The 18,258-nt window shown below is 40.2% G+C and overlaps 1 protein-coding gene across 1 annotated transcript; it reads left to right on the forward strand.

Moving 5' to 3' along the window:
• Positions 1-2,381: 2,381 nt before the first annotated feature.
• Positions 2,382-13,711, forward strand: swap70a (switching B cell complex subunit SWAP70a). The gene is made up of 12 exons (XM_028585691.1): positions 2,382-3,039; positions 4,013-4,153; positions 5,679-5,852; positions 5,981-6,208; positions 7,118-7,264; positions 7,498-7,606; positions 7,788-7,969; positions 9,263-9,370; positions 9,872-10,038; positions 10,538-10,736; positions 11,665-11,761; positions 13,047-13,711. The coding sequence occupies exons 1-12, from the start codon at positions 2,944-2,946 to the stop codon at positions 13,163-13,165; spliced, it is 1,767 nt and encodes a 588-aa protein (XP_028441492.1). The 5' UTR covers positions 2,382-2,943; the 3' UTR covers positions 13,166-13,711.
• Positions 13,712-18,258: the final 4,547 nt, after the last annotated feature.

Consider the following 18,258-nt stretch of genomic DNA (forward strand, 5'->3'; position numbering starts at 1 on the left):
CTGAAAGTACAATTGAATACATCATTGAAGCATGTACAATTGGACTTATCGTGAAGGTCTCAAGCTTTTGGTTGGTGTATGGATGAACCATCTATATATACAACAACATATTATAAAAAAAAAAAAAAAAACTAAGGGAATCCAAGACCCTGAGTATTTTCTTATACAGGTACTTGTCTTTTCTTGCTGTATGAATTTATTTTATAAGTAATTGATTAATGAGTGTAGGCTTAATTTTTTTTTTTTATTTTATAAAAGATGTCTCTCCAGAGTGTAGTGCTCTCATGCAATCACAAAATTGCAGTTATTTGTTTTTTTCTTTTGTCATACAAATGGATTTGGACATACAAGCCTGGTTAGATGTTTTGGCTTTTCACAGAGCACCTCTGAAGCAAAAATCAAAGAATCACTTTTACAACTGGATCATAACATTTCCCTTGTGTCAGAGACCAGTGAGTAGAAAGACCGGGGGTCTCATTTATTAACGTGGCGTACGCACAAAACGGGGCTGAAAACGTGCGTACGCCACATCCCACGCAAAGGTTGTGATTTATAAAAAACAAACTTGACGGGAGAATGTGCGGTCCTCCACGCAAACTCTGGCCCATGCGTACGCACGTTATGGAGACAAAATAGGAATTGGCGATGCAGATGGTGAGGTGGTGAACTGAAGTCAGACTGCAAAAAGTAAATGGGAATAACTATAAGAGTAGAAAAAACATTTTTTCACTCCATATCATCCACGTTACCATGAAGATTAAATCCAGCAGTGTTATTTGCGCTTGTACTCAGTGATAACTGTTCCATAAACTGAAATCTTAAATACAAATTTGTTTTAATATTTAATCGGCGCTGTCTCGCCATCACATTGTCTGCTACGGAGCGCAGGAGGAGGAGATGGCCCGACTACATGGAATACAGGATATCATCAAATACCCTACCATTAGATAACGGCAGAACACAGTGTAAATAACTAAATATATATCTTTAAAACTATGCATAATCATCAATGTCAAAGTCTGAAAATATAGCCGTTAAGCTCTCGCGCAATCTTTACCCTTAATGTCCTCGTTATCGGTCCCAACTTTAAAACTGTTAACAAAACCTTCATGAAGAAAAGTGCGTTTGCCTATTACACTTTCTTTCGTCTTCAGATTGTATTGCTGTGTTGGCAAGGTGTTAACAATCACAAATTGCTGTAAACATATAAATACTGCGGTGACCCCGTGCGTAATGCTGCATGATGGCATTGCTGGCCCTACAGGAGGACTAACCCCAATGGAAGAATCAGGAGAGAAAGAGACTTCAGGGACCATGACGATGACTGGCTAATTTGCCGATTTAGATTCCCTAAAGCTGAGCTCGTGGATCTATGTACTGAATTGGGTCCAGTAGAGAGGGCAACGCGCCGGAACCGTGCCATCCCGGTCAAAATACAGGTCCTCGCCACTCTGGGGGAAACCGGCTGTTTCCAGAGGGAAATGTCAGACAGCTGATTTTTTAAATAAATATAATATATAATCTTCAACTTCATCACTAAGGCTTGTTTGGATATAATATATAGTTCTGTTAAATCTTATTATATACGTCTGGTATATCGAAGCTGTCCCCGAGTGCCGTAATGCCTGCCGTTTTTATTGATAAAGGTAGTCTATAATTCCGGTTTCCCTACACTGTGCGACAACAGGCCGAAATTATAATTCAATTGGCAGCAATTCCCGAGCGTCTGAGAGGTTTATTTATTTATTTATTTTCTCCGCCAGTCGTCATGATTTGGCACGATTCGGTGTAACGAAAGAACTGCCAGGGTCATTAACATACTTATCAGCATTCACGAGGTGCTTTGCATTGACTATTTATGGTTAAAAATGGGCGTGTACAGGGGGGATAAGAGGCTGATCCACGTACGCACACTTGTAGCAGAGCCTGTCTATGGAGAGCCTGTTCACTCCCTATTAGCTCCATTGTACCAACCCGGAATTTTCCCGAGAGTGGAAGTTCTCCCCTTATTAGACATTCTCTGCTTGTAGTCAATCTGTGATTTATAAAGGGAACATTATGCTTACAGGTGTGCGTATACACGGTTTTATAAATCTGACTTTTTTTCGGCGTACGCCATTTTAGGCTTTTGGGCGTAAGTACACTTATAGTAAGGATCCTACGCACAGTTTTATAAATGAGACCCCGGGTATTGGGTATTGGACGCTGTCAGGGCAGACAGAGATACATGAACAGATCCGTGCTGCTGTGACCAGTCAAAACGTCTGCTGTGAAAAAGGCCTATTTACCAAACTATTCACCAAAATCAGCTGACCTGATTCCCTTAAGATGGATCATTTTGTTACCTAATCCTGGGGCCTTGTTTTGAGTTAAAGTATAGTTTTAAGAACATTATTTCAGTTTTGTTCTTAGATTCTGCGTTTAATCAGTTTACCACTCAGCAAGTCTAGTATTGTAGCATAGAAAAACTGCACACGTTGCATAGAGAAGTGAAGGAACGCTGGTTAATAAGAGGCCTGCCAGCTCATTTTTGCCCAATCTGTCCAAAATACTTAAACTTCAGTACTTCAATTTCCTGTCCCTCAAAATGATATGTTCATTTGACGTTGTTAAGTGTTCCTGTAAGGGGACAGTGTAACGGTCTAGTTCAGCCAAATAGAAGTAGTTAGTACCCTACTTGCAGTTAACATAGCTAGTGTTCTTGGTACGTGGGGATTTGCGTTTATGATGGGAAAACAACCTGAACTGACTTTGGTTTTAAGCGATTTGAAATGATGAAAATAAATAAACTAAACGTTGTGTGGCGCTATCGTCACACTTTTCTGTGCTGCGCCACCATCATCGCGCTTGTGTTTAGGAGGCAGACAGTGAAACTACAGACATAAACCACATAAACTGATTGCTGACAGAGACGGACTTCTGCTGCTGCTGCGGAGGGACAAAATGTGGCTTCGAGACGAGCTTTTGAAATCCATATGGCACGCGTTCACAGCCCTGGACGTGGATCAACGTGGAAAAGTTTCCAAATCTCAGTTAAAGGTGCGTTTCAGTTTTCACAAGTTTCCAATTTTCTGTTTTGTTCGAAGCTAAGACGCCCTGTTCGAACTAACTGTACTTCATTAGCATGTGTGACGTTACGATTCATACTGTTACGTTAATTGATCTACCGTCTAACTATACTTTATCAATGTAGTAGTATGACGTTTTTATTCGCACCGTTACGTTAGTTGTTGAATTCATCAACATTTGTTACGTTACTTAAATAATAAAATATTGACCTTTTAACCATTTGTAAGTACATTTTGAGTGCATGACTGTTTTGCTTGTAAAGTAATTTTATATTGTCACATTGGTAACGTTACTTTTACCTAAACTACAGTAAAACAATTGATTTATGCTATCATAATGTATATTTTACTGCAGAGATGCCAATATGTTGTATTGGCCTGGTCAGATCCTCTAATTGATTCACCATTCATTATCTTATGTTGCTGCTGTATTTGTGTTTCGCTTGTATTAACTCTTATCTCAGGGAGTTTAAAAAAGGTAGAACGTTTAGGTATTTTAATATATAATACTAATAATATAATATCTATCTACCACCACAGAGAACAGAGGAGACTGTTTGCAAGAGCAGAATATAATCTGTTCCTTGTTTATTTGAAGCTACAGTGCTGTACAGTTAAAATTAAACACTTCTGGGTGATGACCTCCATTTGTACAGCTGAACTAACCAGTTAGGAGTCAGGAGTGAAAAGTCACCCTCGACAACATTGTAACACTTGGCTAGTGAAGCTTGTAAATTTCAGTGACAGGTTTTCGCGTGTGCGGCTGCGAAGTCTGAAAAAATGAGACTAATCTTTAACTTCATCTTAAATTTACCCATACATAAATCATTTTGCAAGAATGTATAACTGTATAATAATGTGTCTTGACTTAATATACTGTATGTCCCCTCACCTGCATGCCTTATGGTAGTATCTAATTCACATTCAAATTGTGGTTTCTTTAGGTGCTGTCCCACAGCCTGTGCACAGTGATGAAGATCCCTCATGACCCTGTGGCCCTTGAAGAGCATTTCAAAGATGATAATAAAGGGCCTCTGTCCAACCAGGGCTATATGCCTTACCTCAACAGGTTTATTCTTGACAAGGTGGGGTCAAACGTGGAAAAAGTTGTAGGAGAATGGGAATCTTGTGTTTTTAATCCAGTCAACACACAATAACTAGGGCTGCGTATAGTTTGACATTTGTTATACTAGTGCTAATATGACACCTGAGTTTCTTTACTGTTTGTCGATACCATTCTTCTGCCCTCACTATGCGTTTGAAGGTGCACAGCTATGCAGCGATCTAAACACACTTCCAATAAAGGTAGAAGACTGAAGTCGGCCTTTGACTTCTTCACTTGAAGCAATTGTGGAACTGTGAAAACAGTTTTGGGCAACAAATTAAATTATAGTGATTATAAATCAGAAAAAGGTGAGATTCCATATACAAGAGTCAGAACCAAAGATATTGTAAAAAACTGATTAGTATAGTAACAAGGAAACATGATTTAGGAGTAGCTGACAATTCAGTAGTAAAAATGTAAAAAGAAGAAAATACACAATAGTTAATCCAACAGTAAATTCAGTTGCTTAGAATGTGGTATTACAGTACGTAGCAACACATTAGCCTAAGTCATTACGGTTAGCTTGCTTAGCAGTAAACTGACTGCAGAAAACAAACAAATCAACAGTTAGGGTTAGGGTAATAAAAGAAAGTAACCACAGATCTCCAACAAGGACATTTGGGGAGTAGATTATAGAAAAAAATATTGTCTAAACACAAGCAGTTGTACAAGAACTATGCATAAATAACTTGAAATATGGAACTATCTGATCAAAGAATGGTTAAAAAAGATAACCAACCTTACCAGACATTCAATGCAAGTTTTCGGTACCTGACAGTTTTCTATGTATGGTGCTACGCATTGAGTTAAAAAAAAAAAAAACTAACAGAAGAGTGTATGACACAAATTAGGAAGACTAATCATGAACTAAATAACAAAACATTTGCCAGTGCAACATTGGTTTTATTTCTTAAGGTGCATTAAAAATGTTTTTATTTTGTACTGTTGTGTCCTGCCTTGGTTGCACCGGATTGTTGTGGTCTGCAGAAGCGCAGAGAACTCTCCTTTTTACTAATCATGAACTGTTTTTCTCTGTAGGAGAGGAAATGGTTACAACCACTTCTATGTTGTACCCACAGGAACGTGTTTTGTCTATTATTTACTGATTAGTAGTATATAAAACATTTAGGTAAAATGGGCTTCATGCTTATATACTCTTTCCAAAAGGGGGATTCTTGTCTCTGATAGAGTTTTTGCCCTGTTGCTTAGCGAACACAGTGTAATACACTGCAAACACATCTGTTGAAGTCTCATGTCAGTTAGTAAACTGCTTGAGTTTCACTCTTTGTGCTTGGAAGTTGTTTTCTTGCCTTTCTCTTGTAGGCTCTGACTTGAATTAAAATGAGGCATTTAATTACATCAGGTTTGTACCTCACATCCTGCTGACTGGAGGTTTTGAAAGGAAACAAACACCAGTCTCCTGCTTAGCATTTGTAAACACGCTGCCTTCACTGGTGCTGACCAGTTTGACTTTGACTGACTGAATGGTGCATTTTTATTACCAGGTACAGGAGGAATTTGATGTAATGGAGTTCAACAAGATGTGCTGGACACTTTGTTACAAGAAAAATATCTGCACTAAACATCTACTCATCTCGGATCATGAGGCTTTCAAAGTCTGGTGCATTTTCAACTTTCTGTCAGAAGACAAATACCCACTCGTCATCGTTACTGAAGAGGTGAGGAAGATCTTTACAGTTGTTTTCTGTGGAGTTTTTACCTGTAAGTAAACAATCGAGCAGAGAGCAAGGACATTTTTTTAACCATCCCCTCCACTAAACACTTTTTTCTCTGACCGTCTCCTTAGATTGAGTACTTCCTGCGAAAGCTGATGGAGGCCATGGGGAGCGGATTGAATGAGGAGAAGTTTGCAGATTACAAGCTGCAGCTGAACACAAAGAATAATTGCCTGAGTGCCTGGGAGCTGATTGAACTGGTGGGGATGGGTTACTTCAGCAAGGGCATGAACTGCCAGACCCTGTCCATGGGCATCATGGAGGTCTTCCAGGAACTCATACTGGATGTGCTCAAGCAGGTTAGACAGGATTAATCTCATACGTCCGGTGCCCCATTAATCAAACATTTGCTTTATTAATTATCTAAGTAACATATGGAAAAGATCATGAGGCTTCTGGGTATTAGTCTGTGCTTCCTAGAACCTGGGGGGCAGAGCCTGGTCCAGGAGTGGGACAGAATCTGTAGAAATATTAAAACTATGTTGCACGATGTGAGGGTGCGCCTCATTCAGTTCAAGATTATGCATCGCTTCTATTGGACTGCATCCAGATTGTTTAGACTTGGTTTGGAAGACACCAAATTGTTGGAAATGTCAGACAGAGGACGGCCAATTACTTCATGTCCTATGGTCCTGTGATAAGGTCCAGGAATTTTGGACTTGGATACACGATAACCTATGTCAGATTGGAGGGACCCAGGTTCCATTCAGCCCAAGATTATTTGTTCTTGGAGATGGTTCCATCCTAAGCGGAGTGAGGCTTGTGAGGTGAAAAGATGTCATACAAATAGTTTTCCAGATTGGATGTCTACACGGGAAAATGGGGAAAGTACCTGAGCTTTCTGGAGGGCTCCTAGGAAGATTTGTGCTGGGGGAGAGACGTGTATGATGGGCTTATGGTGTTGTCATTATACATGGGTTTATTTGGTTTACAATTTGTCTACTTTGTTATTATCTTGTTGTACGGTCTTGTATATTGTGGGTTTTGTGTAATCTTTTCTTGTTTTTTGCCTGGGTGGGTGGTGATGACAAGTGGGGTATGTGTGTGTGGGGGATACAATTGTTAATCACAAAAAAAGTAACATACATTGTTATACTGAGTAAATCATAGTGCCTGTGGCAGAATAATTAGGCAACTTAAGTGTCTTTGTTTACGTCCACACTTTGTTTACGTCCACACTTTGTTTACGTCCACACTTTGTTTCGAAGGGATACATGATGAAAAAGGGCCACAAAAGAAAGAACTGGACCGAGCGATGGTTTGTCCTTCGACCCACTTCGCTGTCATACTACGTCTGTGAGGACCTTGTGGAGAAGAAAGGAAACATTATTTTGGACCGAACCTGCTGTGTGGAGGTGTATTGTTATCTATTTATAATACAAAATATATAATGTAATGCTGTTAGGCTGTTTTAAGTAATTCATTTGAAGTGAAATTATAACTGACATTTTCAGAAGGATTTGATTTAGTTCCAAAATAGAATTAGCATTGTCTAAGAGCAGCAACTTTTTGAAGTTTTATAAACCCATATGGTTTTGTAAATTTTGTATGATGTGACTGAAGTGCCTTATATTATTCTCTCCTGCAGTCTCTGCCAGATAAAGAAGGGAAGAAAAACCTCTTCATTATCAAGTGCATTGATAAAAGCTTTGAGATCAGCGCATCAGATAAAAAGAAGAAGCAGGAATGGCTTCAAGGTATTCCACTGCTCTATAACCGCCTCATCATAAAGGCTCTCGTCATCATTTATTTTCTTTATCTTTGTCTCTTGAATTTTTGAATGTCATAGAGACGGACTCAGCAGTGTATTTATAGTCAGATTGTTGTGGACATAAACCAACCAATCAGTGATTCCCCTCTCACTCTGTGTTGCGGCAGCTATTCAAACGTGCATCCAGCTGCTGAGGTTGGGGCTGCCGTCTCCTCACCGCGAGGCGCGGCTGAGGCGCCGGGAGCACCGGCAGAGGCAGCAGTCGGAGGAGGACGACCTGGCAGAGAGGATGAAGCACCTCCAGGCGGCCAATGAGAACAAACAGAGACAGCTGGAGGGTATGAGGAAGGTACTGGTCCAATGCTCAACTCTTCAAACTTAAAAACTGACTTTGACTTTATACACAGGAGTCTTTGTCAGGTCAGGGCCCCAGTGAACACTTTTGTCTCAGACATACACCGTTACAGTGGTGGCTGTTGACTCAAAAAATTCGTGAGGACAAGAGGAAAACCAACCCCGGTGTCATGTTAACTTATACAAATTTGCTACTTATCTCTTGTCCCTATCTTCTTGTGTTCGACTGAAAATTAAGCAGAAAAACAATTACAATCAAAATCCGGTATTGCAAAGTAGGTTTTTCGCATACAATGAATTTGTACAATGCTTGTGCATTTGCAAGAAATGGCTTACAAGATTTCTTATAAACAATCACTACAGGCTCTGGATGAAAATGAACCTTGTGTATGTGTGATGTCACTAGAAGCCTGTCAGTCTAACGAAGAGGAGATGCAGAACCCAGTATATTAGAGAGGGAACGTACACAACACCCTTTGATTTAAAGTGTTTAAACCAAACCATGAAAATCTGGAATACAGTATTACTGTAGTAGTAAACAATCTCATCTCCGGAAGCTCCTCCTATTTATATCCGAGAGATGTTTTTTTTATATTAAAAACAATCCCAGAGGAAACATTTTTGACCCTCACAAAGGGATATAGTGCTCCCTTTTGGGCCAATCGTTTAAATATGTAGTAAATGTAGTAATGTAGTAAAACATGTGCTTTATTGTAGGTACAAATTTGGAGCTATAGTAGGTTAGTCCACGTAATACATCTTGGACCTGGATTTTTAAGTAGATGTCAGGAGCTTTTGTCCAATTCCCTTTATTTTCACATATTCTGGTTTAAAACATTCAATTGATAAGAAACAACAACACACACACGATGCAGCAGGGCATTCACAGTGCAAAGGGAAGCAAAACCTGGTATGCAAACGATAGTATAAATCAGGCAGGGACATCTGCATCTAGTGGAGGGCCAGGCGTACAAATTCAATTGTTTCAGAGCTGCAGCTTCTCACTTCTCTTTTTACCCTGCCAGATGTTTTTTTTTTTTTTAAATGTCAAACAGCCATTTGTTTTTATAAACCCAATTACTGGTTATGTGAAAAGTCACATTACATTTTTGAATATGTGGACTTTGGCATTACCAAGTAAAATATTATATAAAAGACTACAAGGAAAAAGAAAAGTTCAGCTCAATTATTCTTGACCTAGAAATGCACACTGAACCACGAATCCTCTTTAACCAACCTCCAGTAAAGCAGAGAAGTTAACAGCTTTTTCCTCTTTTGTGCTTCACAGAAAATGGAAGAGGCTGCGGCTAAAGCAGCAGTAGAGGAGCACAGGAGGAAGCAGACTCAGTTAGATCTGCAGGATCGCTACAGACTGGACCTGGAGAAAGAGAAAATGGTAAAAATGTGCCTCCCACAACTCTTCTCCTTTGTCTTGTGGTGATAAGTGTTGACACTGCATATATAGAGAAATGTGGTTCAGAAAGAAAACTAATAACTCTGGTAAACTAAGACTATCTTGTCTATGTTCTGATTTAGTCACCCGTTTGTGGTTCCTCCTTTCAGGAAACGCAAGCTAAAAAAGTTAAAGTGATATATTTCATGATGTTGAGTCATATTTTGTCTGAGTGTCACATGCACAGACATATTAATCATTGTCACTGGCTAAACAGACAAATGCCTTTGTAAGATAAGTTAAACTTCATTGTTTGCTCAGATGATATTGCATCATTGCAGCAACACATAAGCAGATGTAGATTAGGCTAAAATAAAGCAAATGCCACAATACAGCATCACATGTGAAGATTTACAGTTGATTGATTGTCTGAGTGTAGATTATTGGTCGTGTGTGTGTGTGTGTGTGTGTGTGTGTGTGTGTGTGTGTGTGTGTGTGTGTCAGGTGCGTCAGCAGATGGAGGAGCAGGTGGCTCAGAAGTCCAGTGAACTGGAGCAGTACCTGCTGCGCGTCCGGGAGCTGGAGGATATGTACCACAGGCTGGAGGAGGCATTAGAGGACGAGAGGCAGGCCAAGCAGGATGAGGAGGCCGTGCTCAAGCTGCAGGCCAGGTCACACACACAGACACACACACACACACACACGGGTAAAAACAAAATTAGAGAATCCTAACAATACAGTACAATGAAGTTCAGTACAACAAAATCACAAATACACAACCTCAAAAATGGTGATTTCTTTATACATATAAACATGGGTGTCACAGTGGCCCAGTGTTTAACATTGGTGTCCCACAGCTGTTTAATCCATCTGTAGGCCTAATAATCACTGAAATACCCTCTGTGTATTTTTCATGTTTTTTCCTGTGTTAGTGTGGGGTTCCTGCCATAGTCAAAAGACATGCAGGGCAGACTTACTAGAGACAGAATTTGTCAAAATTGAATGTGATCTACAGTAACGTTCTCAGCCTGTTATGAACAGTTGACAAACTACTCAGGATTTTTCCACACTTACCCGTGTTTTATGGCTCCAGCTCCTCATTTCCCTTGGTTCAGATTAAGATTTAAGTGGGTAAAATAGACAATTTAAAGAAAACGTTTTCCATCACAGGTTGCTGGAAGAAGAGACAGCAAAGAGAGCAGAGCTGGAGCAGATCCACCTGCAACAGCAGAGGGTGCTGTCTCAGACTGAGGCCGAGAAGCAGGAGCTGGTGGCCGAGCAGCTGGCCAAGGAGAGAGCCCTGCAGGCAGCCATGCTGCAGCTGGAGAGGATGGAGAGGAAGCGCCACGGAGCACTGGAGCAGTACGAGGTCAGGTCCCACATGTGGAGGTTTACACTGATCTAAAAACCCCGATGTTATCTAGGGTGAATATGGTCCCTTGGGATCAGAAATTGTTTTTATTTTTCCATTAAGCAGAAGGCACTGTTCTTGGTAATAAAACTACTCTTTTCTTTTCGTCACAAGTCTTCATAAGTTTTTATTATGTTTCACATTTGTGGCATTTTGTTGATTCTTGTTTGATTATTCTTACAAATTATGTTCATGGTTCTTATAAATAATGTTCAGCATATGGAGCAATAGAACACGTCGTGTCAACTGACCTACAGTCAGTTTATAATGATGAGTAAAAGGGTCAGTATTAGTGTTGAGTTTTGTTTACATTTTTTCTTTTTAATATTAGTACCATATGATACCAGAGTGCCTGATTTTTTTTGATTACTTACTTACTTTGAAGAAATAGAGAAATGTCTCTTTACAGAATCCATTTTTAACTAAAAGAAGCCAAAGGTATGTTGTTAAATATTAAAATGTGTCCAAACACAAGCAGGAACTTAGCTAATACAATTAAATGAAACTTAATAAAATAAAACTATCAAACTTTTGATTAAAATCACCACTTTATTTTTCAAGATTATTTGATTGGTATTTTTGCTTTAATTAGATCATGACAGTAGAAACACAGACAGGAAGCATGGGGAGCGAGATAAAAAATAAGTAAACAACTCTAACCTGCCATTCGATGCCCAGTTTCCACACTTGACAGTTTTTGATACTGCCGAAAATATTGGGGTGCTCGATACTTCAAGTTTAAATTATCAACATCATGACTCAACATCAGCAGCTGCTCCCGCTGCTGGTCGAACTGTTTCAACTGTCTCAAAATGTCTTCCTCTCAGCTAACATCTACTCAAAGTTTCTATCTATGTCTCACTTCCCTTTTTATCTTTATCTACAGGAGGTGTCAAGGAAGCTTGAACGAGCAGCTAACAAGACCAAGACCTGGAAGGACAAGGTGGCCAAACATGAGGGGCTGGTGCGTCTCATCCAGCCAGGTAGGGACGTTGATTGTTTCATAAATTAACATGACACAGATGTATTTGACTGCCGTTTAAGAACTCTGCAAGTTCATGGAAACGGGACTTCTTGACGTGTATTTGCAAGATTTTGACACTGTAGTATTCTTCAATTTGAATTTAGGCCTCATTCACAAAAACACAGTTTATACTGAAAGTTGCATCAAGATGGCCAAAAGTATGTGGACACCACTGTCAACATACTATTTATGTTCTGGGGCCCAGGGCCCGGTTCTAGCCTGCTGTATTAGGGTGGGCTGGTAGAAAAAATAGGTGGGCAACTTGGGCGGTTGGCAGCACGGAGGTTAGAGAAGTGCATTAGTGGCCCAACGGGTGCCACCTTCCAGGCCCTGGCGACATGGCACAAATGTTTGACCTCACCACAGCTGGCCTGGCAACCCAAAGACATAGGATGTATATCAAAATACGTGGGGGGTGTCTTGGGGTCCTCCCCCAGAAAGAATTTAGCATTTAATACTAAATTTCCTCCATTATGATACATTTTCATGCGCCTATTTCTACATTAATTTATGTTGGAAATGTATTTATTTATGTAAAGGAAAACATAGGGGACAATTGAAAATATAAAAACATAATGGAATATAATGCAGTAAGGCTCTCAGCCATTATGTATTTCTTTTCAAATATTGATTCTCCTGTAGATCAACTTTTCTCATTTAATGCTATCTCTGCTGAGTCAACACACATTGAGGCATATGCATGATTTACTCCTGCCTCCTCTTTTGCGTCTTTTGTTGGGGAAGTTACCTCTTAAAATATGCATGTGGCACTTATTTATGTGAACGATACATGCTACATGAATTCATTTTAATTACTAAACCCCTGGACTTTAATAGCTCAGACGTGTTTCAGCAAGATTTCTGCTCATGTTCAAAACTTTGTGCACATTCAAAATAAAACTCACCCCATCTGCCGAGTCATAATATTCCAGACGGGTTTTTCTTTTTCTTTTTTATGGTTTTGGCTTAGAAAATGAAGTTCATTCAGTTTTGTGGTAACAGTCTTTTTGACCATTTACTGTAGAGTAACTTCCAGCCTAAGAACATTGCAAACCCCAGACTTTGAATTATTGTCATTTCACATTCAGAGTCATACAAATAATGAAGCCAAAACAATGTTCTGCTTTCTGAACAGTTTCATATTGCACACATTAAGTACCAACAGAAAGCATCATGAGTGATTTGTCTGTAAATCCATCTTGTTAAAACGCCTCCCTCCCTTCTCTTTTAACCCGGTCTTTTAGGTGCTAAAGGACCTCAGAGGATCACTAACTGGGGTCCGGCTTCATTCACTGACGCTGAGCTGGAGCTGAGGAAGAAGTCGTGGCAGGAGAGTAAGAACCAGGGGGCTCAGGCTCAGTAAAACACGCACCATGACAGGTGGATTACACCAATGAGGAAGACTCTGAACTGTCACATTCAAGGTCTGAAGATGTTTGATAATATAAATGTACTGAGCCACATGACAGCTGCAGAGAAAACTGTTTTACTGATTAGATTTGGGTTTGTTTTTAAAGAACAGCTGGGATTAACTGCCTTTCATCAGTGTCTTCTGTAATAAAAAAAAATCATATTATTTGACAAAATAATCTTAAATTGAGGTCCATTACTTGCTTTTCTTAGCATATGCAGTTTGCTCAGCTGTCTTGGTGATGATGAGATGTGATTGAAAGCGGCAGGAAAAAATAATGAGATTGAGATTATTTTATGAGAAATGTATTCTCATTCAATTTTCAGTTTTGTTCAGTCGAGTTTTTTATTTTGTAATTCCAGTCCGTCCTTTTTGACTTACTGTGTTTAATTAAACTGCTTTGCATTCTAGCTTGGTTTATTAGCTAACATTGAGTGAATACAGTCATAACTCTGATGATAAAAAATAAATAAAACACCACCTATTTTTATGAAAGTACATGGCTATTTTCATTTTAGAGGTCCCAACATTTCATAGTTTAAAGAGTTTTAAGAGACCTTGCTTTCATCATGACTCATCCACATTTTGATCATGACAAAGAGTGTCCACCAGGTGTCACCATTTGAACGGGATCCTCTTTAAGTTATACCCCGGCCCAAAACACTGACAACCACCGTCTTCTTTTGTTTAATTGCAAGAAATCACTGCAGGGAAGACATTGTTAAGATGTTTTAGGAGCCCTAGTGTGTCCCCCCCACTGGGTTATGATGGTGGCTTCAGCCATGTTGCCCAGTGCGTATGTCTCGTATTTTTCACTCGTAAAGAATAAGTCTGGTGTTATTCTGACCAAAATCAACCGTGTTAGTCCATCTCTAAACACCTTCTGACTTAAATCTTTAAAAAACAGGTCACATACAAAGTTTCACTTTTTAAAAAGGCAGCTGGACTTTGTTGTTTTTAGCAGTTCTGTTGCGGAACGTTTTTCAGCCACTGATTGAGCTCTGTGGCACAAAAACTTCTTTGTAGAATCAACTCATTGTTGGTTTTGGCCTTTTCATGGGATTTGTTGACAATAAGAAAAATATTAAATATTGCCAGCCTTATCTTTTGAGTCGGTAAAGTTGACAGTTAATTTCATATTTTTCAAAAAGCATTGCAGTTACCTGTAGGGCTGCACCGATCTGATTTGCCAGATGGGTATCAGCCATAACATGACCGATCCACATTAAATACAGTTCTCAGTCACAGTTTTTAGTGCCACAGCACCGAGTGGCCTTGTCAATAACTTCCACACAGTGAGGTATACAGATTTTGAATTTGAATCATCGTACTTGGTATTTGCAAAATGAGTCAAAGTATCAGTATGAGGAGAGAAAACGTAGAATCGGGGCATCTCTAGTTACCAGCCTGTTTGTATGACAGGTCTGTATGTGTTGTTCAATATGACTTCATTGTTCCAGTTATCACAAAAAAAGATGAGTCACACTTGATGTACTTGGCTTGCAGCATGGAGGGCTCCATATTGCTGCATCTGTGCAAAAACAAATCAGTTTGTGCAACAAAGGACCACTGTTCTCACAGGTACACCTCACCTTTGTCTTCCCCTCCCTCATGTTTCAGTGAAAAAAAGAGACAACGTTCCAGAAACATTGTAACTGGGTGAAACAGTCAGCTGTGGGTACTTGTTTACCTCGTGTCTGCCAGCCAGCACAATGAGCGTCTTTACTGTCTAATGTGAAAACTCTCAATCTTAATTTGTTGAAAGGAAAGAGACAGTTCATGTTGAGTTCAAAGTTGTCAGAGCAGGCAATGAGATAAGAACCTGCATTCATGCACTGATCTGAACAGTCAGCACCATGCAGATCTCTTTATATCGTGGGTCCCTGATAAGATCAGATATAGAGACAGGTTGGGCAAATCTCTGAGCTAATACTGTAATACTATACTAGGAATGTTTGTTTTTTACCACCGTAAAAGATGTAATCAACATAGCTTCTCCTTTTATGGAGGTCTTCGTATGATTGATAGTTCTTCTTCATTTAACAGAAATGTTCAAAAAGATTAGAAAAAACAGGTAATGATTGATTGTCAGCGCAGTATTTGTCTTGAATTCTTAAGATAAATAGATTTGCTGTTCACGTTTCTTCTGTAGGAGATATTTATATCCCAGAATCTGAGAAAAATGTGGCGCTTTTTTGTTGTTGCAAAGACTATTCTCAGAATTGGGAGTTTCTAATCTTCGTAGCTAAATTGCACAAGCCCCTCAACATTCCAAAAATAAGGATATCTCTAGCTGTCTCACCCTCGCCCCATGTGTTCGAACAGTACCCCTAATGCCCATAACCAATTCACCTGATACCCAAAATATCCTCATCGAATTTGATTTGAAACAGGAACATTTCTTGGGGGGCGAGGTTGTCTGCTGGTGAAAAAATGTTTGGCAGATGCCTGTTTTCTGGGTTAGATGACTTCCCACAGTGACCTCACAGCCTCGAGCATTTCACATGGATGAATGGACTCTGGGTTTAGCTGCACAGAGCAACTGTGGGTCACTTACACTTGCAAGTGAAAAAACATCAGGGCCTCAGACAAATACCTCTAATGGGCCAAGGAAACCAACTTTAATGCAAACTTTGAAAACCCCACTACTATCCCTTAAAGCTATAAATCAAATGTGAAATTGTGCTTTTTTTCTCATGGATGAGCGGGCGGTGTCCGGATAAGATCATCTGGAGCTTAGTGGATTCCTGCATTTGATCATCTCCCAACAAGAACTCCATTTGCTGACATCCTGATTTCTAGGGTGGGACTCGATGTGTGTCGAGCCAATGAGATCAGCGATTAATTTCGGAGCAGGTGCCCACTGAGGGGCCACAGGGCTGTGAGGCAGAGGGGCCCCCCAGCAGCAGTGAATCAAATCTCACATTGCCCACATTGCAGAGGCACCCAGGAAATGTAAACTGCTACATAGTCCGCATTCATTGCAACCACAGGGCTACATGGATAATAGGATTTGGAGGACCAATAAAATAAATCAGGATCATCTGTCACTGGAGTATTTTTGGGGGACTTGGAAAGGCAAATCAGCTTATTTTTCAGGCTATTTTCTCGGACCAGAGGCATTTACTGCAGCTGTGACTGTACACGAAACGTACAGGATCCAAAAACCAACAAATATGTGCAATTCTGAATTTATACACTGCTTTTGATGTGACTTTTTATGTGAGAGCAGCAAGCTTCTAACCCCACTGAAGTCACGAAACTTTTAGCCAAGGGACGCAAGATCCCAATTACACAGCGCTGCCGTTTAAAACACTGCTATTCTTATAGATAATAGATGCTTTCATCAGTAATGTGTCTTAAACTTCACAGAAGAAATCACTTGCGGAGGCAGTTATGTAGCCTAACTCACAGAATGCTTATATAACAGCAAGTTAGTTTTATACAACTAATTTGCATTAATCTATGATTCAATAAATGGCAGTTTTTGCGGCTTTGAGGGAAATGATTCCTATCATTCCACTCCACAAGTACTGCTGAATAACTTCCGCTGCTCCCTCTGTTCGTGGGCAGAGGTCCTAATCTCCATGCCTAAAGCAAGAGGCTAAATATGGAGAAGACTGCCAGAGGTTCTGCCCAGATGTTGGCCTGCTGCAGCTCTGCACCTGCTGCCAGTACGAGCCAGCTGGGAGATTGTATTGAGGGACAAACACCCGCAATCTCCCCCCTGACCTTCAGCTTCCTCTCAGAGATCAACCCTCTCTGGACAACAGGAGTGCCGTTCAGAGCCGCCAACCAGGCGCCACAGAGCCTGAGTTGGGGCTCTTGCCCAGTCCCATATTAATTGCTGGCAAGTGAGACACCCGTCATCATCCTCTCCAGGCCCTGTTGTTGGCTCTGAGTAGAAAAGAAAAAAAAAAACATGAGCTGCAGCGGTTTGTGGTTACTTTTCATTGAGAGAAAATCTTTAATAAAGACGAGGTGTTCATAAGAGGCCAGAAAAACGTGGCAATTACAAATAGTCTAAGTTTTCTTCCTGTATCGTATGACCCATTGTGTAACAATAATACGAGTCATGCTGGCAGCTCTGTGAGGCACTGCAGTGCTGTTTGTGCTCAAGGTCAGCATGCTAATATACTCATAATATAAATGCTTAGTTTAGTTTGTTAGCATGCTAACATTTGATGTGTAGCATATAGCACCACAAATAACTGTCATTAATTTTGCAGGTATTTGGTCAAAAATCAAAGTATTGGACAATTTAGAAATTGGACATGATGGACCTACATGAAACGGTTAGGAATCACCAACAATCAGTTGCCACGTGTTAACAACCAAAAGATGGATCCATCAAATAGTTGTTGAGACATGTCACTGTCCAGCTGTATGCCTGTGCAAGCCCACTGTGGGCAGGAGCGAACTCACTCTAATCTCATGGGTTAGCCCAGGTGGGGCCCACACTAGATTTGTCCTATGGCGCTCTCATGGCGGTTTTCTGGGCTTACCCACAGAAAATTACACATTTTGTGTATTGGTAGTGTGTTTGGCGTCAGCTAAGACCTAAAGGTAAAACTACCTTGGTACGATAAAGTAATCTATATGAGCCTTTGGTTGATTAAAGTGACTGAGGAGACCCACTCCTACTGTACTCATTAGACAAAGAGAGGAACATAAAACTCTCCTGGGACCCTATGAGGTGATTTATATGTTGATATGATGATAAGATATCTTCCGCCTGTTACAGCTTCGGTCTGAACTGTTGCCAGCATCCAGAGCCAGAGGATCCTGTTGGACTGTTGCAACGTCCAGCCTCATGTCAACCCACAGCCATTTGTTTCAGGCCATCGGCTCCCAAGCCAGGACCCAGGCCTGCCTTTTTTGTAAAAACACATTTGTTATTTTAGTTGCAGTGAGAATGGTAAATTAGTGGAGGTGGTTTTCCAAACTTAATTTATAGGGTAATTGTTGGAAAATTGAGTGTCCACACCCATGCTGTGTGGACAGTGGCCCCACATGGGCATGTTTGCTACTTTGCAGATGTGTCA

Source organism: Perca flavescens, chromosome 1 (assembly GCF_004354835.1).
Source record: "Perca flavescens isolate YP-PL-M2 chromosome 1, PFLA_1.0, whole genome shotgun sequence".
In the NCBI taxonomy this organism is placed as follows: Eukaryota; Metazoa; Chordata; class Actinopteri; order Perciformes; family Percidae; genus Perca; species Perca flavescens.